We start from the raw sequence: 24,907 nt of genomic DNA, 5'->3' as shown, positions 1-24,907 counted from the left end.
TTTATTTTTCAGAACAAAAGATACACAGGTTTGGTCCTGACCATACTACTAGCCTTATTTATCCTAATTCCTCATGAAATATTAAGAAATATATTTGTATTAAGCAATTTATATTCATTTTATTATTACTTATAGCAGCAATTTGATTTTTGAAGTAGATTGGGGGATATACATGATTTTTTGTAATTCCACTTTACTTTACCATGGAAATATATATTTACTCAAGGCAGTAGTGTAGGATCTTTTAGCTAAACGATGTACATATGACTAAACTCACCATTTCTTGGTCAAATTTAACTAGCCTAGCTTTAAATTAGTTTCCTAAGCCTATCTTTTAAGTATATTAAGTTTTTAAATATATCCTTCTAAGAAATACCGGTCGGAAGCTCTAATGTTGTGGACAGCGGATTTAGTGAGTATGATAGTAAGGTCGAGGATATCCAAGGATATCCATGCGGATATCCGCGATATATCCTCAATTATCCTCAATTATCCTCACTGGTGATTAGTAATAGCCAATCATCGTCATTGAAAGTAAGAGATATGTCGAAAACGCACCCCGCAACTTACGAGTTGCAGCTTATTGCCATGTCCCTGATATTTTCAGCTCGTCCTATATGTACGTTTCTCCCTTTCTTTCTCTTGTATAGTGATCAAGTACAATATGTCTTACTCACAGGCATCTCAGTCCCAATTTTCCTTCTGCGCCGATTCAGATCTAGGTCTGAATACCGACCTCCTTTATTCAGATGATATCTCTGAGCTCATTGGCAGTCAGGCTTCATTGACATCCACGTCCCGAATTTCATTTCCGATTGCGCCCCTCTCGCTTACGCGTGTTGGCCTCCCTCTTCAACAGTACTGGGTCCTCTATTCCTCCGAGCCTGGTAGCGAGATGGATGGATCTCGTAAGCGCTTTATAACGTGGTGGCTAAATACAGAGTCTGGATCAGCGCCCGAAATACAAGACTCGATCCGTTGGGATGGGAAAAAGACATCAAGTGTCTGGGATAATTTCAATCAGGTTGCACATGAGAAGACTGGCAAGCCAAAGGTTATGTGTACATCATGTCTCTGTACCCTTGTTCATCCAAGCTATCGCCGTGCTGGGTCATCGCCAATGAATGCACATATTAAGGCAGGCACTTGTACTCGGAAGCCAGTTACCCAGAGGATCGATCAGCTACTCAAACATATGGTATATTTCTCTTTCATCAAGACCCCTAATATCTCTCTTGCTAATCTTAATAACTATCCCAAAGCCAACTATCCCTAGACACCAACCCTTCTCCCAGGAGCGTCTGGTGAAAGCGATACTAGACTTCATTTCTACAGCTCACCTACCCTTCCGAATCGTTGAACACACCCAATTCAAAGATCTAGTAGAGATTATTCAACAAGCCCACAGCAAGATCGATATACCATCCGCGCGAAGCATACGACGTTATCTTGATTCTGCAGTCAGAAGTGACCAGAAGGGGGTTCTGAAAAGGCTTCCAGATGGGAGTCGCCTCTCACTAGCGCTTGATTGCTGGACATCGCCATTTCAGCAAGCTTTCATGGCCATCACAGGTTACTTCCTTGATCAGGACTGGAATTACTGTGAAGTTCTTCTTGGGTTTGAGCATCTTCATGGATCTCATACTGGTGAAAATCTGAGCAAGACCGTAATCCAGCTTCTAACTGATCATGGAATCACTGATCGTGTGTTATCTGTGACAACAGATAATGCAACGAATAACAATACCTTGATGATGAACATCCAAGAGACTATCCAGTCGCAAAGCCAATCAGATACCTTGATTTTCCGAGTTCCATGTATTGCGCATGTGATTCAATTAAGCTTGAATGAGCTTCTTGGGAAGCTAAAGGTGACACCACCTAACAAAGAGATTGAACTAGAGTGGTCTGATGAGCGGACCCATTCATTTCAGACCAAAAGATCTAGCTCAACTCGGCAAATTGCAGATACCTTAAAGAAGGCAAGTTCTATCTCCCTAAGGCTTGTAGTTTATTCTGATAAAAGAGTTTTAGATCCGAGGTCTTGCGGTCTTCATCAATGCAAGCCCACAACGCCGGGAGGCATTTATGGCTCTACAAACTAAGGAGCCTCGTTTAGTTCCTGTTCAAGATGTCCAAACCCGATGGAACTCGACCTTTATCATGCTGAATCGGGCCAAAAGGCTACAACCATTCTATGATCAGTATTGTATAGACCATCAGTATCTTCACTTCAAACTTGATCAAGAAGAGTGGCGACAGATTGAATACCTTCTTCTTCTCACAAAGCCTTTCTTCGACTTCACAAATATGTTGTCTAAGACTAAGGATGTTACTACACATAACATCTATAGTATTTACAACAAGCTTTTCTCTCATCTTGATGAAGCTGAGAGTAAGTTGAAGAATAAAGGTGTTGTCTGGAAGAAGCACATGCTCGAAGCTCTTCAGACTGCTAAACGGAAGCTCTCAAAGTACTACACTGCGACCGATTATGAATCATATGGTGATGTCTATGCACTCGCGACAATCCTTTGCCCATCAAAAAAACTTCGATATTTTGCATCATCAGACTGGCAAGGTGAAATTAACTATGTTGATCACTATCATGGAGTTCTTAAGCGAGAGTTTGATCGATATAAAGAGACACTTCACCATGATTCAAACAATACAGTCTTACAAGATACCACTAAAGAGGCCCTGGATGATGATTATGGTGATCTTGATGCTGCTTGTGCTTCTCAGAGCCAGCCACAGCATAGGCTCTCAAAGCCCGAAGATGATGAGATTGCGAGGTATCTTGCCCGCGGGATCGAGGGTCAGAAGCCTAGAGCATTCTGGAAAGACCATGAGCATGAGTTTCCTATTCTTGCGAGGATAGCACGGGATAATCTCTCAATCCCAGCTAGTGGCGCAGGCGTTGAGCGATTATTTAATTGCGCTCGCGATATGTGCCACTATCGTCGCGGGCAATTGAAACCAAGTACCATCCGAGGACTGATGCTTCATCAATTCGCCACTAACTTTGACGTTGAGCAGAAGGAGATAGAGGTTATCAAGGAGTATCTATCCATTGGAGAAGCTGCGTTGTTAGATCAAGCTTGGAAACCAATGCCCCAGCTTGAAACACTTGAGCCAATTAGTGATAACGAAGAGGAGGATCAAGAGCCTAGCATAGAGGATACACAACAGATAGAGAGCTGCGATGATGATTTGGGTAGTGGGAAGAATAATGATCAAAGTAAGCAACTGCAGCGCAAACGATCAAAGAAACGATCATCCGAATGTTTTGATGACGATGACGATGACCTTCCAGAAATGCCAATAGATGAGGGCATGCAGGGACGGTCGGGGCGAATTCGGAAGCAACCTAGGTTACCTGATGGATTTCAGATTGATTTAAGGTAGTTAGTATTAAGTATTGATTAGAAATGACAGAATCATGTTTACCAGATTGAAATCTTTAAAATGATGATTACACGAAGATTACTTCAAAAATACACAAGAAACCGCATAATTTATACACGCTCAAAAAAGTCACGAGGCTAGGCGTGTTTGGCTGGTTTGATATCCATTGGATATCCTCAAATATCCAGAGGATATTAGGTGGTATACCATATCCGCAAAATTGAGGATTGCGGATATTACGTGACATACCATATCCGCAATTTGCGGAGAGGATATGCGGATGTCCGTGGATATTGAGGATGTTGCCGCAGTCTAATCCCAACCATATTCTCAGGAACATCAAAACCATTCCTGTCCCGTGCTTAGCCCTATCCTCTACCTTATCTAATCTGGTAGGAACGTACCTTAATAACCACTTCTTTAATGTGCGCATCTTATCCTTTAGATCCACACTGGTCCGGATCGTCAGTCTAGGCGACGAGGACTGCTCATCGGCACGCTTCATCGTCGCCCATTGGCCCAGGTGTTCCTGGAAAAGGGCGACTAATCGCCCAATCTCTTCTGCACTCCATTTCACTGCTGCTTTACGACGATCCGGTATGTCCACTTTGCCTCGGATCCGCTTCTTCGTCGGCTGGGGACCATTCTCTCGCACCTTCCGTCGCATCTCCTCGAGTTTCCTCTGCTCTTCCGCGTGGCGAAGACCTTGATCCGCGGGTAATGACCTTAAAGAGCCGTCTGGAACTCCCCCGTCCCTTCGAGCTATGTCAGAAAATCTCGCCCCATTGACTTCACTAGGATCCGTGCGGTCGGGGCGCTGACTGCGGTCGGCTAGAGGCATCCTCGACTCCTGTTCTGCGTAGCGACGGGCCCGTTCACGGGTGATGGCCTCTTGCCTGAGATCGGCCCGTCTTTCGAGGTCGCGGAATTGGTCCGCGAGGGATCTTCCGACTAAGCTTGCCGGTCGAAGTGGAGGGCTCGATGCCCGCGACGAGCGTAAGAGAGAGTCTTGCCGAGACTCGGCCCGCGTGCTGGCCAGTTCTAGCGACGAATCCCAAAATTCATCTATAAAGGCCTGTACGTGGCCTGATTCCACGCCACCTCCACGATCCGTCATAGCTCTACTGCTTACTGGCTGAGGCCCTCGATAACGACCAAGGACCTTATCAGTGTCGTTAGCCGTCTCGCCTGTGAGGTCTATCGACTCTACCGAGGTCTGGCGACGCTGTAGCATCCATGTCGAAGCCTCTGACGGCTGCTTATCCTCATCTGGCTCCGGTGCGTGATTCAGCCAATCCACCAGTCGTTCAGATGACGGTCTACCTAAACAGTTGGCCTGGGTAGGAGCACTGCTGGCTTCGCTCGGGGTTGGTCGTTCGGGCACCCATGCTGAAATGCGTGGTTGTTTCATCGGGCGCTCTGGCTCAGGCGACGGCGAACTTTCTGTAATCCATTCTCGCTTATTCTGTGTCTCGCTACCGGCTGCGCTTGAAGTAAGTCGCTGGATCTCCGGCTCTGGTACCAAATTTGGCCGTCCTTCTATCGGGCGTTCAGGCTCTGGAGACGGCGTTCCCCAGACAATCCATCCTCGATTCTCCGGTGGGGGTCTCTCGGTCGGAATTGCACGTGGGGTCTGGGTGATCAACGACGCAACCAGCGTCTCTGGCGGTTGCTCGTCCTCGTCTTCGGAATCGGGGATCTCGATTATATCTCCGACTCTGCCCCCGTTGTTTCTCGCTTTGACAAATGCCCTTAGATTTTCGGCCCTTTTCGTTTCCGCTTTACTAGGGGCTCTTCGACGGATTTTCTTAGTCGGAGGTAGTTGACTGCTTGAATCAAAACTCGTAGACGAAGGAGTGGTTGTCATATTCGACACCGTAGAAGTGGAAGACGATGACGACGAAGTGGAGGTCATAGAGGTGGTGGAAGACGTAGAGCTCGTAGAGCTCGTAGTCGGGGCAGCGGCTGAAACCGAGCCAACCACGCAATAGCTCTGACCAACCACGAGAGTCGGGCAGGAAGCAGTTGGGTTAAGGGACTCAAAGGTCGCCAAGGTCAGACCCCATCCAGCGGCGAAGGATGTGCAGGTATCCCCGGAGCTCGCAGCGGTTTCGTAGTTACAAGTAACCGCACGGGGGGCCAAGGCCAACCCCAAGGCCAGATTCAGCTGAGCGATGAGGAGGAGACTAGTCTTGATTGAAGTCGGTGCCATTGCGATTGTTCCAAGGTTGATGCTTGCTTCACAACAGACGGGCGATATAGAGCGATTTTATACTGAGGCAGTTCGACTCATAGATTGCGACGGTCGGTTAAAAATGCCTTGGATATCCAGCGTGCAAACTCGACCGCCATTTCATGAGGCAGTATATTGCCCAGGTGTTAGGTTCCAATGTTTCATGTCACGCTACAGCGTATACTGCGCCCATTGGCGTCTCCAAAAGGAATAGACGGCGACATTTTGAATGAATTCTCAGAGATACACACTTAGACTTTAGCAGGCCCGTGGGCATGCCCGTGTGGACGGCCCGCGGGCCTGTCCAGGTGGACAAAAAGTGATTTGTCCATGGACAGGCCCGCCAAGAAAAGCCCGTAAGGCCCGTGAAAGTGGAGCTTATTTTTAGGCATAATTTATGAAAAATATGCTGTATTTTTAGTATTCTAGCTGTTAATTACCATAAATAAAATACATACTTTTACTACTAAGAGATAGGTTTTTGTGCACAAAAACCCAACTGCCTGAAATTTCAGGAGTCGATCATTTCTGTAGAAACCGGTAACCCTTATTGATCTGATAAAATTTAATAGACAAATTTCAATAAATAATAACTAAAAACACCTAATTAATTACATGAAAGCCAATTGGCTGGTCAGGGCGCTTCCGTACACGACCAGATGTGCGAGATGCGGGCAAATACCTATCATCCGCACTTTCATCCGAACTTTCTTCGGATGAAACCCCTCTTTTTCTCTTCGACCTCACACTCTCTCTCACATACTCTCTCTCACTCTCACTCTCTTCATTATCACTAATTTCACCCTTTTGCCCTTGAATCTCACCCTTTTCACCCTTTTCACTCTCTTCACCCTCTTCTAAAGATCGGATAAAAGCAAGCTCTGTCTCTTCTATCTCAAATTTGGTAGCACGACTATAGAGCATAAGATCTCTAATCGTACTAGCCTTCAGACGACCACGCCGATAGTGGCAGATATCACGTGCTGAGTTAAAAAGCCTTTCTACCCCAGCACCCGTAGCGGGGATAGAAAAGATATCACGTGCAATTTGCGCAAGAATTGGGTATTTGGTCTCATTTTCTTTCCAAAATTGTCGAGGATTCAGAAGGGTCATGCCTATAGACACAAATTATTAGCTTTTAGCCAAAAAGTGCTAAAAAGTGCTAAAAAGAAGCAAAAAAAGTAGTAAAAGTAGTAATAAGTGTAAATTACCTGATTGAAGATAGTGAGATAACTCATCTTGGACGAAAGGACTCTGCACTTCTGGGGTTAGTAAGCTTTCAAGCTCACTCTGCTGAAGTATGATAGAGGGTATACTAGTATGACTAGTAGATTTGCTTTGATAGTTTTTGATCCGATCTTTTAAGCTTATCTCATATTGACTAGCATAATCTTGATCTGACCAATCAGGGGTTTGAAAGAAGTGGAGCTTATGCTGAGGGGCAAGGATTGTCCCATGTGCATATAGGTTACCAAGCTCAGGGCTATCCGTCTGACTATAATAGTCAGAGAGCTTAGCCTTAGCTGCTTCTAGGGCTTGAAGCATATGCTGCTTCCATGGAATCTAAAGAGAAGATATCAGCTTTTTTGACTAAAAAGATCGGATGAATGAAAAAAAGACCGGATGAAACTTACCTTTTTCCGCTGCAGCTTCCGAATCGAAGCTTCCAGATGGGCAAACAGCTTATTGTAGATTTGGAAGACAGTATGGATAGTAATATCCTTTGTTTTGCACAGAACTGTGGTAAACTGGTAAAAAGGCTCTGTAATATACAGTAAATAGTCGATTTGCTGCCATTCGTCTGAAGAAAGCTTCATTTCAGTAAGCTCTGATATTAAGCAATACCGATCAAGCTCTGTCCGAACTCGCTTAGCTCGCTGTAGCATCAAAAAGGTCGAATTCCACCGAGTCCGGACGTCTTGAAGTAGAAATAAGCGTACTTTCGTTGGATCTTGAAGCCCTAAGAACGTGTCTCGTCGTTGTGGGCTTGCGTTGATATAGATAGCTAAATTCCGAGCTTTTTGAAGAGTTTTAGCTATACCCTCTATACCCCTTTTGCTGCGGGAGAGATCTTCAGACCAAATAAGGTCAATTGTATCATTCTCAGGGCCTGCTTTCATCTGTCCAAGCAGCTGCTTTAGGCTTAGCTGAATCACGTGGGCCATACAAGGATTTCTGATAAATGAGCATGTAGGGTATTCAGCTTGGAGAGATGTGACTAAAGTATGATTATTTGACGCGTTATCAGCTGTAATAGCTATAATTCGGTCTGATAAATCATATGCTTCAATAGTAGTTTGCACTACTTTTGCAAGGTTTTCACCTGAATGGGTCCCTAATAGGGGCTCAAACCCTAAAAGCACTTCTCTATACTCCCATGATTCGTCAAGAAAATAGCCTGTTATGGCGATAAATGCTTGCTGAAAGGGGGAGGTCCAACAATCGAGGCTAAGCGAGAGCTTCGAAGTAGGGGGTAGGGTATCGAGGATAGCTCTTTGTTGTGAAATTGTCGCTTTTTCTAACCAGCGTTGAATTGTCTGACCACAGGGGAAAGACAGGATAGAAGGTGCTGATTGGGTAAGCTGTAGAAGATTCTGGAAGTGTGGGCTTTCGATTAGGTGAAAAGGGAGGTTTAGACTAGTAAAAGTAGTCAAAAGCTGCTTTTTCCATAGATCGTCTGAGAAGGGTATGGTAGGATTGGTGGTTGGGGACCTTGGGGTCTATTATTAAATAGCTTATGAGCTTTTTGTCTGAAAAAAAGATAGGGTGAAAAGATGGGATAAGAAGAAAAAAGATCTATTTACCGCTTTCTGCATAAGATGCTGAATGCTAGGGCGCTTTACCCTTATTAGGCAGCTCTGTAAATGCCGCCGGACTGTATTTGTACCAGTTGCCTTCCAATTAGGGTGCACAAGTAAGGTATTACAGTGAATACACATAACCTTAGGTTCTCCAGTCTGTAGGCTAGCAACTTGCTGTAGACTTACCCAAATCTCAGAAGATTGACGTTTTCGGTCCCATTTCATTGAATTGCTAGCTGGTTTAGTCCCATACTGGGTTTTCAGCCACCAATCAACGAAATTTCGACTTTCTACCTTTGTCCAGATAGCATATTCAAAAGTTTGAAGTTTAATAGTCCGAATTGCTGGTGGGAGGGGTGGTGGTGGTAGTAGGGGGTATGGTAGCTGAACAGATGATATAGAATCAGATGGATCGATACCATCATAACTATCACTATAAAGTGATAATTGAGACATATGGGGTATATGTAAGGGGTAGGTAGGAGAGAAGAATAAGAGAATAATAAGAGAAGAGAGTAAAAGGGGTAAATTATACTAAGTGGGGCTAGTATTTGCTGAGAAAAATTGTCTAAGTCTAACAATTCGAACCTTTCATCCGAACTTTTATACTATTTCTAGCTATTTTTTATCAATTGAATAAAGAATATAGATAACAGGGGGTCTAATTCATTAGATTCTACTTTGAAATAGTTCAAAAACGCACTTTTGGGGTAAATTTAGTACTAAAGATGGTATGACCAGAAACATAGTGAGGGTATGCATGTACGAAATATATATCTTCATACCTTAGCAGGGTTATTAACCACTACTCTATAATATACCCTATACCCTTCCCTTATCTATTAAAAATAGCTGTTATACTAATAAAGATATATATTATCTATCCATAAACAGGGATATTTCATAAAAATACAATAGAGAAGATAGATAATAGGGTAGGTGGTATGTGTTTTGACGAAAACAGGGGTAAATAACAAAATTAATTTCGGATAAGTCATCAGATTATGCAAGAAAAATCAGGCAGAAACTAGCAAAATCAGGCCCCCACGGGCTTTTTTAGGCCCGTGGGCATGCCCGTCATGGACATGGACAAAGGCCCCCTGTCCATGGTGGACATGGACAAGGGGTCTCTGTCCATGGACAGGCCCGTGATAAAGCCTATACACACTGTCAGAAGCTCAGAGCACTCTTGGCGATGGGGCTAGCGTGGTGAGTGCGATGTCGGAGATTATTTTCGTCTGGTTCAGGTAAGCCTCGGAAGCTTTTGCGAAGCCTATTTAAAGTGGAGAATCCGTTGCGAAGCTTTGTAGCCGTGGAGGATCAAATTAGAACAACTTGGCAATTCGGAGATAGTGCACTGTAACCAGAAAAGCGGGCCCGGCCGCCCGGAGCCGCCTCCCGCATCAACAACATTATTATGGACCAGCATTCATACTCGGATACACGGATACACGGTCAAAACAGAGACCTAGAGAAGACAAAAAATAGGCATATGTGATGACTCTGCAAGAAGTTGATTCCGCTCATTGGTTGCTTTGAATAGGTACTAAGCTTAGCGTGATGGGTGTCACCTGATCCCTAGTCGTTTTGCCGATAATGCCTCCTACTGGACTGACAGGGGGGATCAATTGTTTGTCATAGAATTTGGTCGAGCTCGCTTAAAATTCAGGCCCACGGGGCCAGAAAACTGCTTTGACTCAGGTCGCTGCAACGTTGTTTTTAAAGCGTTGCAGCGCTACCATTGTTAGTGCATTGCTAGTGCATGCTTAGTGTGTTGGGGTGGCTAAACGAAGTCCCTGAAAGAATCAAAGAATCAAAGAATCCCCAGACCCTAAGACCCTTAGACCCTTGGACCCCGAAAACATTTTTCCAGCAGAGGCTCGGCACTGGAATTCCGAGGCTAACCTAGTCTGTGTACATCTCCGCGGGAGTGGGGGGCAATGTTAGACTGCCGGGAAAAAAGTAGTTCGAATGCTGGCAAAAGTCCACATCGTACCATCCCGATTGGGTTTCTTCGCAAAACATGGAATTTACTAGCAAGTTCTGAATTTGACTTGCCATTTGAATATTTGGAAAATTCGGACTCGGATTTATGGTATTACGCCCTGAAACAACTAGTATCGCAGTACTCAAAGTTGTATATTACCGTAAAAAGCATGTATTTCGTCCTAGAGTAGTAACTACTATCACCTGGGCATGATCCTACACAGGCGTGATTTTCCAATGTCCTGCTTCGGTCTACCTCCAGGGCTACTACTCTGAGTAGCAGTTTGATTCTTACATACTTATATAGAACAATATTAACCTGGGAGGCGGTTGCACCGTTACACAATACAGCAAAGGTGTTTATTCAAGGAGGGAAAGTACTAAACTCCAATATTAAGACTTAAGACTATTATATGGGTGGAAAGGCCAGTGGTCCTTTGCCAGATCAGGTTTGCAGTGCATATATCTCTCTCATCAGAAATAGGTCATTGTGGTCAGCGTGGCTAATACCATAAGCAGTACCGGTGCCGCTGCAATGCCAGATTGACCCGCAGTATTGCTTAAGGGCGTTGCAGACGGACAGGTAACATTGGGGTTTATCGGGCGCTGTTGAATCGAGCAAGCATAGCTGGTGGCCGATGCCATTAAGTTCGATTCAGCTGCCGAATCGATGGTGATAGCGCACGGGTTGGTAGTTGGAGTAGGCCCGAGGACGCCGCAAGTTGCTTCAATGGTAGTCGCGTTGAACGCATAGCCTTCTGTGGTGTTGCACGTTCCAGCAGATGTTGCGGCCACAAGATCGGGTGCTTTACCGGATTTGCTGGTGGTGAAGGTGACGTTGTTCGTCATCTGCAAGACGTTTGGCGTGTAACTCCCAGAAGTGCAATTGGAGACTTGCAGAGTCCATTGTAAATTCCAGGTGCCGTCAGGGAAGGAAAAGGTGTCGAGGAAACGGGTGACCAGAAGAGGGTAGCCAGGGAGGTCCAGCGTAGCCTTGTCAGGGTCAGTCGAGGCGTTCAACGTGCTCATCAAGGCCAGTTCAAGGGTCCCGCCTGGAATGGAGCCTGGAGCACTACTGTTGCCTCCTTCAAGAAGTGACCAATAAAGCAAGGCATTCAGCTGGACAGCCATACTCGGATTCTGAAGCGCAAACACCATGGGCATCAGCGGTGAGGGAGTGTAGGTTTCATTGCGTGGGTATATCAAGTCCACTTCAAAGACGCCAGAACTGGCAGTGGCAACAATCATCCAACCGGCTATCAGCGCGGCTTGGAGAAGTTTGAATTGCGAGCGCATAGTGCCGAGAAAGCTGAAATATGGAAAGAAATAGACAAATTGACGGCTAACGAGGCTCGGGATTCAGACGGTGAAGAAAAAGAAATGAAAAAAAGGAGACTTGAAGTGGAAAAGACAAAGAGGACCCCAAAGGGAAATTCGATTTCGTGGGGAAAACCGTACGGTACAGGAGACTGTATTATAATTTACGCTAGTACCAGCACGGCTCAGGTACACTTCCAACCTTGGAAGGGCAACGCCACGATCGTCAAGTTGCAACTCGGGTATTGAAGTCATTTCCCAAAGTCGTCGTAGTCTCCACGGCGGCATATTCAATTGCTAATGATTCATCTAGAGTCGCTTTTGGGGGCGAAAGCACACCTAACCCATGGGGGTAATTCCATTCTACTACGATGGAATTAGGGTGGACTTCTTTAGTATGGGGGAAAAAAAGTGGGTCGGGGTACGATGGAATATTATTTCAAGATAAGGATGGATTTACATTCTGGACTCGGACGGGGCTCAGATTTTGATATGTTTTTCGCCAGCCTCTAACCCATGGGGGTAACCGTAATGGACACCATTACAGTTAGGGTGAGATTCTTTAGTATGGGAGAAAAAAAGTGGGTCGGGGTACGATGGAATATTATTTCAAGATAAGGATGGATTTACATTCTGGACTCGGACGGGGCTCAGATTTTGATATGTTTTTCGCCAGCCTCTAACCCATGGGGGTAATTCCATTCTACTACGATGGAATTAGGGTGGACTTCTTTAGTATGGGGGAAAAAAAGTGGGTCGGGGTACGATGGAATATTATTTCAAGATAAGGATGGATTTACATTCTGGACTCGGACGGGGCTCAGATTTTGATATGTTTTTCGCCAGCCTTTATTACCTAACCCATGGGGGTAATTGTAATGGACACCATTACAATTAGGGTGAGATTCTTTAGTATGGGAGAAAAAAAGTGGGGCGGGGTCCATTACAATTAATTTTCCCGAGTCCGTTACAATTTTAATGCTTTATCGTACAGATCTCAAATTTTGATATGTTTTTCGTCACCCTCTACTTCATAGTCAAACCAAAATTCAGATCATTTCCAGCAGCAGAAATCGTTATTGCAGGGGTCAAGTACTCTGATCACACTCTTTTGTGCGAAACGCGCCCCACAGCTACAGCAGCCTGCACGCCTATTGGTGGACAGCAAATTAAGCGTCTCATTTCCACGGTTCGATTGAACCTTATTTCGACTTACGTACATCGTCGGTTGCCCGCTGCACGCTGAAAAAGCGTGGTTCTGCGGCCCGGGATGGCGAAAAAGTCAAAAAAGGGGCCGACCGCCCGGCCGACACCTCAAAACGTGGCAGACTGGCCCGATCCGCCAGCGATCGACAGCAGCCACGATCTACGCGCCACAGCAGCAAAAATACTAAAGACAGCTGTGCTATGGAAGTCTGCTACGGACGAAAACCGTGATATCCCCCCACCGCCAGCCAAGCTGCAGGGATTTTTCGACGCTGTGATCTCCCTGGCCAAGAGAATGACCGACAGCGAGCTGCTGGCGGAGCTGCAGCGCCTACGCGCAATCTTCGACGAACATGCCAGCAAGCAGGCCGACCTGTACCATAAATTGCAGGCGTCTATCGACACCCAGGCCGTCGCAGCTGCCGCCGCTGCAACTGCAACTGCCACTTCCGCCGGCCGCCGGCCAATGGATTACCGAGCTGCACTTCGTAGTAACACCGAATCCTCTCTCGTCTCCGGCTGGCTGAATAGAGCACACACCAACGGCACACTCTCCACCAACGGCCTCAGCACCGGTAGCGCCCCTGCGCCGCAGCGGGTGCTACGAGAGGACCTGCAGCTGATCATCCGTGGCACAGAACGCTCTCTGGTCGATCCGCTACGCCGACATGCGGAAGAAGTGGTCCACCGGGCCAATCGGACGATCAAAGACGTCTGTGACGAAGCTAAAATCGCCCCGGTTGTGGTGTCTACCGGCTTCGTGCTGCCCAGTGGCGACGTGCTTCTCCGTTGCGACAGCGTACGCGACGTCCGCCAGTTGACCGACCTCTGTAGCCCGCAAGACAACAGCTGGTGTGCCGTTTTTGGCCCGAAAGCACACCTAAAGCGAGAAACCTTCTCTGTGGTCATGCACGGCGTGCCAATTAGCTTCGACCCCTCAGCACCGGACGCAGCGACCCGCCTACGCGCCCAGAACGTCCGCCGCATCCCCTCGACCGCCAATATCATGCATATCGGCTGGCTCATGCCGGCCCGAAAGATGCAAGGCCTCCGGAAGCAAGCTACCGCCACCGGTAGCACCACCACCACCGCCAAGCTCGTAATCGAATTCGACGACCCGGACGCAGCAAATCAAGCGATTCTTCTCGGCCTGGCGCTGCAGGGGCGGGATCACGACTGCCAATTCTTCGACGGCAGCCACCGGCTGCAGCAGTGCTTCCAGTGCCAATCGTACGGTCATATCGCCCGTAATTGCAGAAGGGAGATCCGCTGCGCGTACTGTGCTGGATCTCACGACTCCAAGGAATGTGCACATGCCCGTAACCGCGCGTCTGCCAAGTGTGCTGTGTGTATCAGGCACAACGAAACCGCAGTTGAAGAAGCTAAGGTCAAAATTAACCACTTTGCCTTCGAACGAGAGTGCCCTCGGCGTGCCGAGCAGCTCGACATGATCCGTATCAACCGTCTCCGGGGCCCTCAGCTCCACCGGACGGCCACAGCCCCTACCCCATCAACGTCAACATCCCCAGCTGCCCCTACCCCCGCAGAAGCATACTCCGGCTCACAAATCGCCAAAGCGGCCCGTGAGCTAGTCAATAGCGCACAACAGGTGCTAGAGCCCGTACTACAGCCCGCAAGAAAGCTCGAGGTCAGGATCCAAGGCCGGTCCGCAAGCCCTAGTAAACGACGCCGGGCCCCGTCCTCGAGCTCAGAGAGTGAAGATGCCCCTTTGGTCCCCGCAAGCCGTATTCGGCCGAAAACCACCACAGTTAACCGGAAGCTAGTCACGTACGGCACCCCACGGCTAGTGCAGCCTATGCAAAAGCAGTGGGAAGGGCTCCACGCCCCGTCCTCGGATATGGTGGAGATCCTTACGCCGGACGTCACAACAGAGAATCTGGAAGATATCGGCACGCAAACCCGTGGACGCAGCAGGCGTACCGCCAGCGAGTCCTCGGACGAGCTCAGCCAAGAAGCCCCCACACAATCGCAGAGAACTGGCCCTATCACTCGAGGCGCAGCGAGCGCGCAATGATAAACCAAACGCTGAAAATCCTGCAGGCCAACTGCCGTAAATCGAACGATCCGGTCATGAAGCATCTCTTCGGTGAGGAAGGGGTGCGGAAGTGCGATATCCTGGCTATCCAAGAGCCTGAGATATTCAATTGGATGGAACCCGAGATGGGCGTCCATTCGCAGACACTTGGTGGCCGGTTTCATGCACTTCTCCGGCCTACACCCACAGCCGTCCGCGAGGAAGCAGCACGCACGCAGCCCCGTGTCTGCTTCTTCGTATCGAAAGGGATCAACCCGAAATCGTGGTCGATCAGACACCACAGCAGAGACGCCAGCACGCTGACCGTGGAAACCGGGGCCGGCCAGCTGCATGTGCATAATATATATCTTCCGGGGAAGTTCAACGACCCAGAGCGTACGCAGGAAGTGAAAGAAGGTTTAGCCGCGCTCTGTGTAGCCCTACGCGGCTACCACAGTGGGCAGCATGTCGCGGTTGGTGATTTCAACCTCCACCACCCGCTGTGGTCGACGATCCAGCAGGCCCAGCTGCCGGACGACGACGCAGACGACCTGATTCGCATAATGGGTGATTTTGGCCTAGATCTACTCACAGAGAAAGGCACAGTCACATTCGAAGGGCCTGTCTATGGCAATATTGTGCGTAGCACGATCGATTTAACGTGGACCGCGGCGTCTCTCGCGGACCGTGTGATTCGCTGCACTCCATGCCGCCAGTGGTGGTACGGAGCCGACCACGTGCCGATTCTCACTGAATTCGACGTCCGTACCTCGCCAGCAGGGGTTAGAGAGCGCCAGGACTGGCGGGCCACGGACTGGGAGGCCTGGTGTAAGGCCCTTGAGAGATATATCACGAAGGAAGGGTGGAGTATATCGGGTCCTGGCTGGGTGCTCGATATAGCTGAGAAAGTGGACGAAGCTGTGAAACGGGTGATGGACGCTGTATTAGCGGCATCAAAGGATACTGTCCCCGTACGGAAGATCCACCCAGGACACTCATATCCCACGTATACGCCCGCGCTCGCCCCGCTAAAGCAGCAGGTGCGCCGGGCACGCCGCACGTGGCAACAGACCCATAACGAGGACGATCATGAAGCTTTTCGGCAGCTGCGCCACCAGCTCGGCCGGGAAAGTAAGAAGATGGGTCGTCAGGCCCATAGAGAGAGAGTGGAGGAAGCTACTACGTCTATCGACGGATTCTGGCGGTTAGCAAAGTGGGCAAGGTCTCGGGGGGTCCCCAGATCTTCTCACACCCCCACACTCCGAGTTGGGGAACGCGAATTCACTACCACAGATGAGAAAGCAGCATGCTTTCGAATAGCGCTTTTCCCACCGGCCCCTACCGCGGATCTCTCTGATATCGATGGATACACGTATGCAGACGCTGTCCCCATGCCGCCTACCGTCTCTCCATCCGAAGTTGAACATGCTATTCGCAGGGCCACCCCGTACAACGCCCCAGGCCCGTCTGGCATCCCGAACGCCGTATGGAAGCACGGGTTGGACGTACCAGGATTCTCCACCTTTATCACGGCCATCTTCAACGCCTGCATTATCCTAGGCTACTGCCCACGGGCGTTCAGAGATAGTATAACAGTCGTGATCCGGAAGCCAGGCAAGCCAGATTACACTAATCTGAACGCATGGCGGCCGATCTCGCTGTTAGAAACCCTCGAAAAGGCACTCGAATCGATTATCGCTACACGCCTATCATACCTTGCAGAGGAGTATGGCCTACTGCCAGAAACGCATATCGGAGGGCGTGGCGGCCGTTCCTGTGACCATGCTATCCACATGCTGCTCGAAGCAGTATACGACGCATGGAGAAAGGACCGGCGGGTCGCTTCGCTTCTCACGTTAGACGGTAGCGGGGCCTTCGATAACGTCTCGCATATACGACTGATCCACTGTCTACGGAAGCGACGCATCCCGGAGATTATCACAAACTGGCTGATTAGCTTCTTATCAAATCGAAGCACAACCCTCTTACTGCAAGAAGGACGCTGTGCAAACGAACTGGTTGCTACCGGGATCCCACAAGGTTCACCACTATCACCAATTTTGTATCTTTTCTACAACTCAGACCTGATCGACGATATCCACGCAGCTGCTCCTGGCCGGGTGCTAGTGACAGGATATATCGACGATATCTGCATCCTTGTGTGGGGCGTTTCCCCTACTCGCAATTGTCTACTTCTCTCCGAACTACACGCTGTTGCTGAGACGTGGGCGAAACGGCACGCATCTAAGTTCTCTCCATCAAAATATGGTCTTATTCACTTCTGGAAGAGGGGTGCTGGCGCGCTGCCCCCGTACGGCGTCCAGCCACAGACCCCAGCCCTCACAGGCTCTGTCACGATTCAGGGCATCGAAATCAAGCCGGTGGCTTCTCTACGATACCTCGGGGTTATTCTTAACGAAAATCTCACAGCGCGTGACCACTTACTCCGCTGCCGTAAACGAGCCTATATATTTCTTCAAGTTTATGTTGAATATTGGTCAATCCACTAATAAATTTCTAATTTTGTAATTGACTGGTAATTAATAGAATGATAGGCGTAATAACTCCAAACTTCAAGAGATATTCAAAAATTCCCACTTTATAAAGCGATGAAATGGTAGAATTGCATGAACGGACCAGAACAGGCGTAAAAAACGGTCATTTGTTTTGATGATTCAGCTACTTTATGAGCGCCAAGACCAAGTAGTTATGCAAAAATGGGCTTTCGTGGGGGCCCAGTGGGGGCCCATGATGGGCCGGGGGTTGGGCTTTGCGGAAGTCTAGTGCTGATTCGAACATGTTTTGCCCATTTCCAGGTTTTTGGTGGTTTAGCGGGAAGGTGATGTTACCGCCCTTAGCTGCGACCGTGGCCGAGGTCCTGGTCGCCTGATTAGTCCCAGTCAGGCCTAGTTAAGGATGCATATCACCTTCCTGTAGTTCGTTTCCTCTCTTCCCTTTTCTCATCTCCCTTCCCACACACAATACATCCTGGTTTGCGTTCTCTCTCTGGACTCCTGGAATATATATTAACTTTCCATATTCCTCACAGTATTCAGATCTCTATCCGACCTCATAAAATCAGAATTCATAATGTCTCTTAAGGCCGGCACAGACGACAAGGGAAAAAGCGCACCCGAAGCAACGCCCAGCGCAAGGTGAGTCTGAAACCGTTGCATAACCGTCTCACTTTTCTTGGGGAAGGAAACTCTGACCTCTTAAATATTTAGTGTAATTCTCATCTCGTCAATAAATGAAGTTCTCCTACTCCAACGTACCAAGACTTCGTCATCTTTCCCCTCGGCCCACGTCTTTCCTGGAGGAAATCTCGATTTACAAGATGGAGAATGCCCGCCTCAGGGAGACCCCAAGCGACATGAGGACTCGATTGTTTACCGAAGAGCCGCGCTTAGAGAGCTTTTCGAAGAAACTGGCATTTTACTTGCGCGGGACAAAACATCTGGGAACATGATGATGATTGATGAGAATAAGAGAAATGAAGGAAGGAAGGCCATTCACAGCCAATCTATTTCATTTCTGGAATGGCTCAAGAAAGAGAACAACGGTCTTACCATGGAACCAGATACAGGTATATCTACAACTCTCTTTCTGTTCTTCTTCAGCATACTGATCATCTTGGAAGAAAATCTGATACCTTTCACGCGCTGGGTCACACCATACGGCGTCCCCCATCGGTATACAACACAAATGTATCTTTACTTTTTACCTATTCCGCATGACCATGAGCAAGGTCTAGACACAGAAATGCCAATTCATCCCTACCATGACGGAGGAGTCGAGATCACCGACGCTCGATTTCTGGAATCCTCTGAGTGGCTGCGGAAAGCCCGGGCGGGGCAAGTCAAGCTTCTTCCGCCTCAACATTTTCTCCTTTCTGTGGCATCGCAATTTCTGGATACCTGGACCCGCAGTCGTCAATCTCTAGTTGCTCTAAGGCGACAGCGACGAAAATTGCAGCAATTCTTGAACGCTGGATCTCCACCTTGGACGCACATCTGCATTTCACCCACAATTGAGAGGGTCTTATCTGATGGACGGGCGCTTGTGAGGCTAGATAAACCAGGGCCTGAGTTGGAGGGATCTGATCGGAGTGGAGTGAAGGACCGTGTTATGCTGGTCAAATTTGGCAAGGCAGGACCCAGCGATTTTGAGATCATATTGAAGGAAGATATTGATAAGAGCAAAATCTAATATAAAATGAGTGAAGACGGGCAGTTTCACCAGTCTGCTTTCATTTACCTCCTATAACAGAAACCATCCATGCGCCGCCATGGCTGATAGCACATACCCTCCCCGGGCCACTGCGCCAGCATCCAACCCCGAGGTATTTGCCGTTCACTGACATGTATGTCCCGACTAGACGATTATGCTGGACGCCTTCTTCTTCTCTCAGCAAGACTTCGTAGAGCGGCTGTTGAACCTGACGCTGTACCACGTAAGTTGTCTTGCCCTGGACCAACCCTGCGCTTCCAAGTCCTTGTAGCTTTTCGTTCCATTCTCCAGATGATAAATCATCCCCAAAGAGGATTCCTTCTCCCTTGCCTCCTCGCACAGGCTTGAGGATGTAATCGTCTTTAATTGATGACGACTCTTGACTTTGCTGGATGAAGCTCCTAAGCTCCGGTGACCCCGGAAGGATGGTTTGAACAATACCATGGCGAAGGACTTCGGCTTGGCGCTCGCTGAGAACATTGTACTTGTGTAGCAAGGAATCCAATTCCTGGTGGACAATCCCCAACATTCTCTTATCGTGGACCAAGAAGACTGATCTGAAATCGTTGAAACAACGATCCGAAATATGTTGAATCATTTGGTGCGATAGCACTCGAAGTTCATGTTGATGGAGTTCAAGTGCTACCTGGTTGATTTCTTCTAGAACTTCGCCTGTTGTTTCGTCGAGGAAGGTAGACGATTTCGGATGCTTTGTGTTTGTCGACAATGCTTTTTCAACATCAATCACGCTGCATAATTTGTATCCCGTCTTGGAAGATGGATTTGACACCAGTCGAAGGTCTTGCGGTGAAATTATTCTGGGAACAATTCCAGTTCGCCGCTCTGCACACTCCAGGAACATGAGAATATCGTGACCCCCTTCTGCACCTTTGAGAAGGTGTAATGGAAGCTCAGGATCAAAGAGCTCAAAAAGCCCATCAATGATCTACATCTCCATGCATTAATATATATACCACAGATATTATGATCATACTATTAACAGTAGCAAAAGTTAGATGACTCACCTCATCAGACTTTGCGGCTCCCAAGAAACCTTTATTTTCAGACCCCAGAGCCAGTAGCCCATCCTGCCCGTACGCAGTGATGAGAAAGCCATTGAATGCAAATCGAGCGTTGATTTCACAGATACGGAATTGCTCCTTCGTCTTTTCTGATCCATCTAACACAGGAACCTCCTCAATCAAAAAGTCCGGTCTCCAAGAGCCTTGGTGCGTTTTGAATGGACGAGATTCTGCCTCGTCCCTATTCAACCCATCGATCCACTACAACCAGTCAGTTTTTCGAACCTTTTCTCCATGTTCGTCAATCTCGGGGTTCTTGCACCACGAGCGGAAGAGAACTGACCTGTAGAAGACGCTCCTCATGTTCTTCTAATGGCATTCTTGTCGGGAATGCCGCCTCTTCGTCCTTCCACCACCTCTCCACAATATGGTTAATTGCGATCACCAGCGCTTCGTGAAGCTCCTTCAGACTATTTGTGTGCTGTGTGTTCATTCGCATGGGATGTGGGCAGCTTTGTAAATGCGCATCAAGTGGCCACCCAAATTGAGGACACGGTGCCTCAAGGCTTTTTATATTCACTTCTCGCTCTTGTTTCCTGGTGGATTCTTCTGCTTGCACTGGATACACAAGAAACTCCGAGACATCGCAGCTGTTGCTGCTCAGTGCAAGAGATATTTGACGCAGCCGATTTTGAATTTTTTCCCCCATCTTGTTCTTGCTTATATGCACCCCGAGATAAAAAGTATATTAAAGGCGCAAAATCAGTTCGGCTGGGTGGGTGAATTTGAAAGAGAACGAAAAGCCAAATGTATCAGAATGGAGTCAAAGATGAGCTATGTAATCTCCATAGGATCTTATCTCTAATCTAATTTAGTTATGGGGTTAAATGATGGATACCTGGGCAACGAAAAAGAAGTTGTTTTTATTTTATCATATTTGTTAGTATCTCGTTACGAGGTGTACATAGACGGTTTAAAATCTCTCTGTACTATTGTGCTAGCAAGCTGGCTAAAAAGATTTTTTCCTTGAGACCGGGGAATGCTGAACTATCAGCAAACACCGGTGGCCATGAACCCGAGGTTCAAGTGGAAGACTTCGATCGAGGGTACGGCCTAGTTACTCCACTTTAGGGGTTAATCCCCACCTCCCACGAACGCTCCGCTCCGTACAAGCCTGTCCTCGTTCAGTCAATCCTGTTCCATTAACCATGATTCTCTACACCGACTTTCATTGTGGCTACCCACTATCCCGCAAAAGGTTTGGCGTCCCAGCGAACTCTTCTTAAATGTCTCATCGGGTCCCACACGGTGCTCCTTCCATGAAGCCATCGTCGATTGTCGATCAAAACAATCGACCCACTCGGCAGTAATTCTGACGAAAGAGATACAGTGTGCGATATCGCTCCGGGGCTCCGCAGCACATTTTTCAGCTCCACAAGCGCTTGGCCCGCGCTTGTCGTCAGCGGCGTGATAATGTCTTCACGGAAACGTAACCCGCGCCCGGTATTGGTCAAAACACTGCCGATGATGAAACTTTGATTGCCTTTCTTGATGAACTCCGGTGGGACGTTAATACGGTATTCAGCCCTTGACAAGTATTTTCGCGCCGTGGCGGACAGTAAAGGCAGGAGCCGTGTCAGTTCCAGTACAGAAAGAGTGCCGCCTCCACAGGCATCGGCGTGGATAATTTGGAGGGCAAAATATTGTGGCGGGCATTCTTCATAACTGCAGTCTGTATGCCAGGGGAACGATTCGGCGGTCTCAGAGCGTGCTGGGACAATTTCTGGTAGCGATATCTGATGATCTGAACTTGATGGTGATGATATTTTTGCCGTGGGCTGTGGTCGTACATCCCAAAACCAACCTCGGGTTGAGCTATGTGTAATAGGTAGCCCATGGCCATGACTCGCGCTCAAGGACGAGATCAATTGCGTGAGATAAATGCTTGACTCATCGGGGAAATTTGAGTTTATCTTGAGAAATCCATGGCTCTGGAGTATCTCATGAACTTGACGAATATGCTTGGAGTTTTGGGAGCTTCTTAGTTCGCTGGCCTCAATCTCGTGAACCTGAGTTGAAAAGCCTGTGAATCATCGTTAAGCTGAGACCTTGTGGAATGGGCAGTAAAAAGTTTTGTACAACACGTACGAGCTGTGATCTTTGGAATACACCATGATGAAGCTTTGCGAAGACAAGAAAATGGCCTACATGCAAGTTTTGGCATGTCTTCTGTCGATTTCGATTGAATTCAAGCTGTTCAGTAAGGTTCCTGGGCCTGATGGCTCATAAAATAGGACTGAAGCTGGACAATTCGGGTGTTGATACTTATAGAGTCTCGGACCAATCAGCGTCTGACAAACGGTGGCCTGATATTTCGTATTCATAGCTATCTACTTCGTCTGTGAGTATCATTCCTGCCTACCAATACACGTATACTACTAGCCAGTCCCTCTCAACAAAACAATATGAGATTGATTGATTGTTGCATATATGTCAGCCAATACCAAGCTATGACTAAATGGGAGACATTTTTTCTCCATTGAACAATGTTTTCTTGGTTATATCTTAGCGTGAAGATTAAATACCGATGCGTTTTCTCGGCCTTGTAAATGTAATACTAGTCCCACAGGGATCCATTCGCCGAAATATTGGTCTTGGCGCAAGGTTTAAGCCGATCTCGCCCCACAGGCTGACTTATGAGCTTGGCAAGTGAAGAAAAGAAGTCCTGATTCATGTCATTAGCTCTCTGAAATCTGATCTGGCAATTTCCGGTGGCAAAATACGTATTTCAAGACTGTGGTAGACACAATAGGAATTTCACATTACTATCCCCGCGAGCAACCTTCCACCATGCCTGATTCTTACTACTCTTTGCGAGAAATTCTCTCTGTAGCGTCCAAACATCCGTTTTACAATCCTGAGATTCGATATCCACCCGATGCCGAAGAAATAGCCGGGCTAATCGATCCTATTGCGACAGCAGCTCCAGAGCTTACCAGGCTACCGCTTACACATAAAGAAGATCTGTAAGATACAAAACCCGGTGATACCCAATATCATGACCTCGGGATGATAAAAATGACTAATTGATTTAACTTTGGATCATAGATATACTGTAATCCAGCGCCTCTCCGCGGATGATTGCCCGCAAAATGACTTCCGACGAAGTGTTTACAGCAGCATTACCGGCGGAGGATCTGGAGGCGTGCCAATGCTCTTCTTGACGGATACAACCGAGAATCGGAAGCACCGATACACCGCTGGCAGATTCCTAAAAACATGCGGACTGGTAGACCCTCGGGATTGGATCTTGACAGTGCACGTTACAGGAGGCTTTTACCGGTCTCTTGATCTCTTGTCGGAGATGTTCGAAAATGCAGGTGGAAGTGTTCTTGCAGCCGGACATACAACTCCCGTTGCCAATGTCGTTGACGCGCTCATCAAATACAGAGTGAACGTTCTTAGTGGAGGAAGTAGTCAGATCTTGCAGATCCTGAATTATATTGCCTCATCCGCGACCGAGGAACAGCGTAATGCGCTGAAAATCGACAAGATAATATATACCTCAGAAGCGCTCGGTCGACCCCAGCGGGATTTCATTCGGTCTGTTCTTGGTCCCCTGAAGATCTGTTCTGTGCTAGGTAGTTCTGAGGCTGGACCCTGGGCAGTTGCCAATTTGGCACTTACCGGCGAGCCAGATGATGATGCAGTGGAGTTCATCTATGATACGCGCACGATGATCATCGAGATCCTTCCTCTGGAAGCCACAGAATCACCTAGAGGGTCTTCTGAGGATTTGATTGAGCTCCCAGAGGGAAGCGTGGGTGTTATTGTTCAAACTTCCCTGCAGCGCTTGAGAAACCCGCTTGTACGCTATATAACTGGTGATGTGGGATCAATTCACCCATTGCCTGCCGCTGCAAAGGCCGCCATACCTGTGAAAGAATCTCAGCACCTGCGAATGATCCGGATGCGGGGACGCGATAAACGGTTCAGTTTCAAGTGGGTGGGGAGGTACTTCGAATTTCGCACTATCAGGGAGATCATGGGCACAGCAGAATGGGGTGTGTTGCAGTGGCAGTTGATCTTGAGTGTAAAAGAACCGTCTCCGGAGGTCATCTTGGAGGTTCGTGTATTGCGCTCCACCGTTGTGACGGCCAATCAGATATCCGAGGCACATTTGATCGACAAGCTGAAAGCTCTCTTTGTTGTTGTGGCAAACAGCGAACACCTGTTCAAGGTGAAATTTGTAGGACACGGTGACGATTTTGTCCGCAGCTCGACGGGTAATAAAGTGATGAGCTTTGTGGATAGGAGTGTCCCCAGTTAGCCTTTTGATGATGATTGTATCTATCAATGAACCCTCAAAACAATCAAGACTTCGTGTTTAGCGATGTACCAGATCAAGCGGTGGGCTCTGATGCTTTATGGTACAGACATGAAAGATTCATGAAACATAGCAGGGCAGAAGAGGCGGAAGTAAAATAGGTTGTATTCGTTGTGTCATACCTGATATTTCCCAGGTCCCCAACAGCACTAGTCCGTACCGTAACAAATCAGTACCATTACCGAATGGAACGACGTTTTGATCTGCGAAACTTCCATAATACAATGATACCTCAGTTCCACGATCGTCAATTTTTTTATCAAGGCGGTCTAGGGAGATTTC

The 24,907-nt window shown here is 47.8% G+C and overlaps 8 protein-coding genes across 8 annotated transcripts; 5 read left to right on the top strand and 3 right to left on the bottom strand.

Annotated features, from left to right (window-relative positions):
* Nucleotides 1-664: 664 nt before the first annotated feature.
* N7520_010227 (uncharacterized protein) lies at nucleotides 665-3,408 on the top strand (the record flags this gene model as incomplete). Its single annotated transcript, XM_057144161.1, has 3 exons — nucleotides 665-1,198; nucleotides 1,263-1,982; nucleotides 2,035-3,408. 3 exons carry the CDS (start codon nucleotides 665-667, stop codon nucleotides 3,406-3,408), a joined length of 2,628 nt encoding a protein of 875 aa, XP_056993449.1.
* Nucleotides 3,409-3,644: 236 nt separating this feature from the next.
* On the bottom strand, nucleotides 3,645-5,620 carry N7520_010226 (Peptidoglycan-binding Lysin subgroup; the record flags this gene model as incomplete). Its single annotated transcript, XM_057144160.1, has 2 exons — nucleotides 3,645-3,759; nucleotides 3,813-5,620. The coding sequence occupies 2 exons, from the start codon at nucleotides 5,618-5,620 to the stop codon at nucleotides 3,645-3,647; spliced, it is 1,923 nt and encodes a 640-aa protein (XP_056993448.1).
* Nucleotides 5,621-10,902: 5,282 nt separating this feature from the next.
* On the bottom strand, nucleotides 10,903-11,724 carry N7520_010225 (uncharacterized protein; the record flags this gene model as incomplete). The annotated part of the gene is made up of 1 exon (XM_057144159.1): nucleotides 10,903-11,724. One exon carries the CDS (start codon nucleotides 11,722-11,724, stop codon nucleotides 10,903-10,905), a length of 822 nt encoding a protein of 273 aa, XP_056993447.1.
* A 1,291-nt stretch (nucleotides 11,725-13,015) lies between these two features.
* On the top strand, nucleotides 13,016-14,986 carry N7520_010224 (uncharacterized protein; the record flags this gene model as incomplete). Its single annotated transcript, XM_057144158.1, has 1 exon — nucleotides 13,016-14,986. One exon carries the CDS (start codon nucleotides 13,016-13,018, stop codon nucleotides 14,984-14,986), a length of 1,971 nt encoding a protein of 656 aa, XP_056993446.1.
* Nucleotides 14,987-15,042: 56 nt separating this feature from the next.
* On the top strand, nucleotides 15,043-17,496 carry N7520_010223 (reverse transcriptase; the record flags this gene model as incomplete). Its single annotated transcript, XM_057144157.1, has 1 exon — nucleotides 15,043-17,496. One exon carries the CDS (start codon nucleotides 15,043-15,045, stop codon nucleotides 17,494-17,496), a length of 2,454 nt encoding a protein of 817 aa, XP_056993445.1.
* Nucleotides 17,497-18,076: 580 nt separating this feature from the next.
* Nucleotides 18,077-19,195, top strand: N7520_010222 (NUDIX hydrolase; the record flags this gene model as incomplete). Its single annotated transcript, XM_057144156.1, has 2 exons — nucleotides 18,077-18,141; nucleotides 18,214-19,195. 2 exons carry the CDS (start codon nucleotides 18,077-18,079, stop codon nucleotides 19,193-19,195), a joined length of 1,047 nt encoding a protein of 348 aa, XP_056993444.1.
* Nucleotides 19,196-19,235: 40 nt separating this feature from the next.
* N7520_010221 (uncharacterized protein) lies at nucleotides 19,236-22,319 on the bottom strand (the record flags this gene model as incomplete). Its single annotated transcript, XM_057144155.1, has 4 exons — nucleotides 19,236-20,162; nucleotides 20,242-20,499; nucleotides 20,582-20,894; nucleotides 21,484-22,319. Coding segments are annotated over 4 exons (2,334 nt in total), but the record flags the coding sequence as incomplete, so codon positions are not given.
* Nucleotides 22,320-23,088: 769 nt separating this feature from the next.
* Nucleotides 23,089-24,568, top strand: N7520_010220 (uncharacterized protein; the record flags this gene model as incomplete). Its single annotated transcript, XM_057144154.1, has 2 exons — nucleotides 23,089-23,264; nucleotides 23,347-24,568. The coding sequence occupies 2 exons, from the start codon at nucleotides 23,089-23,091 to the stop codon at nucleotides 24,566-24,568; spliced, it is 1,398 nt and encodes a 465-aa protein (XP_056993442.1).
* Between the last annotated feature and the right edge of the window lie 339 nt (nucleotides 24,569-24,907).

Source organism: Penicillium odoratum (genome assembly GCF_028828045.1).
Source record: "Penicillium odoratum strain IBT 22623 chromosome Unknown utg000006l_segment0_segment0, whole genome shotgun sequence".
In the NCBI taxonomy this organism is placed as follows: domain Eukaryota; kingdom Fungi; phylum Ascomycota; class Eurotiomycetes; order Eurotiales; family Aspergillaceae; genus Penicillium; species Penicillium odoratum.
This window is presented reverse-complemented; position numbering and strand designations above follow the sequence as displayed.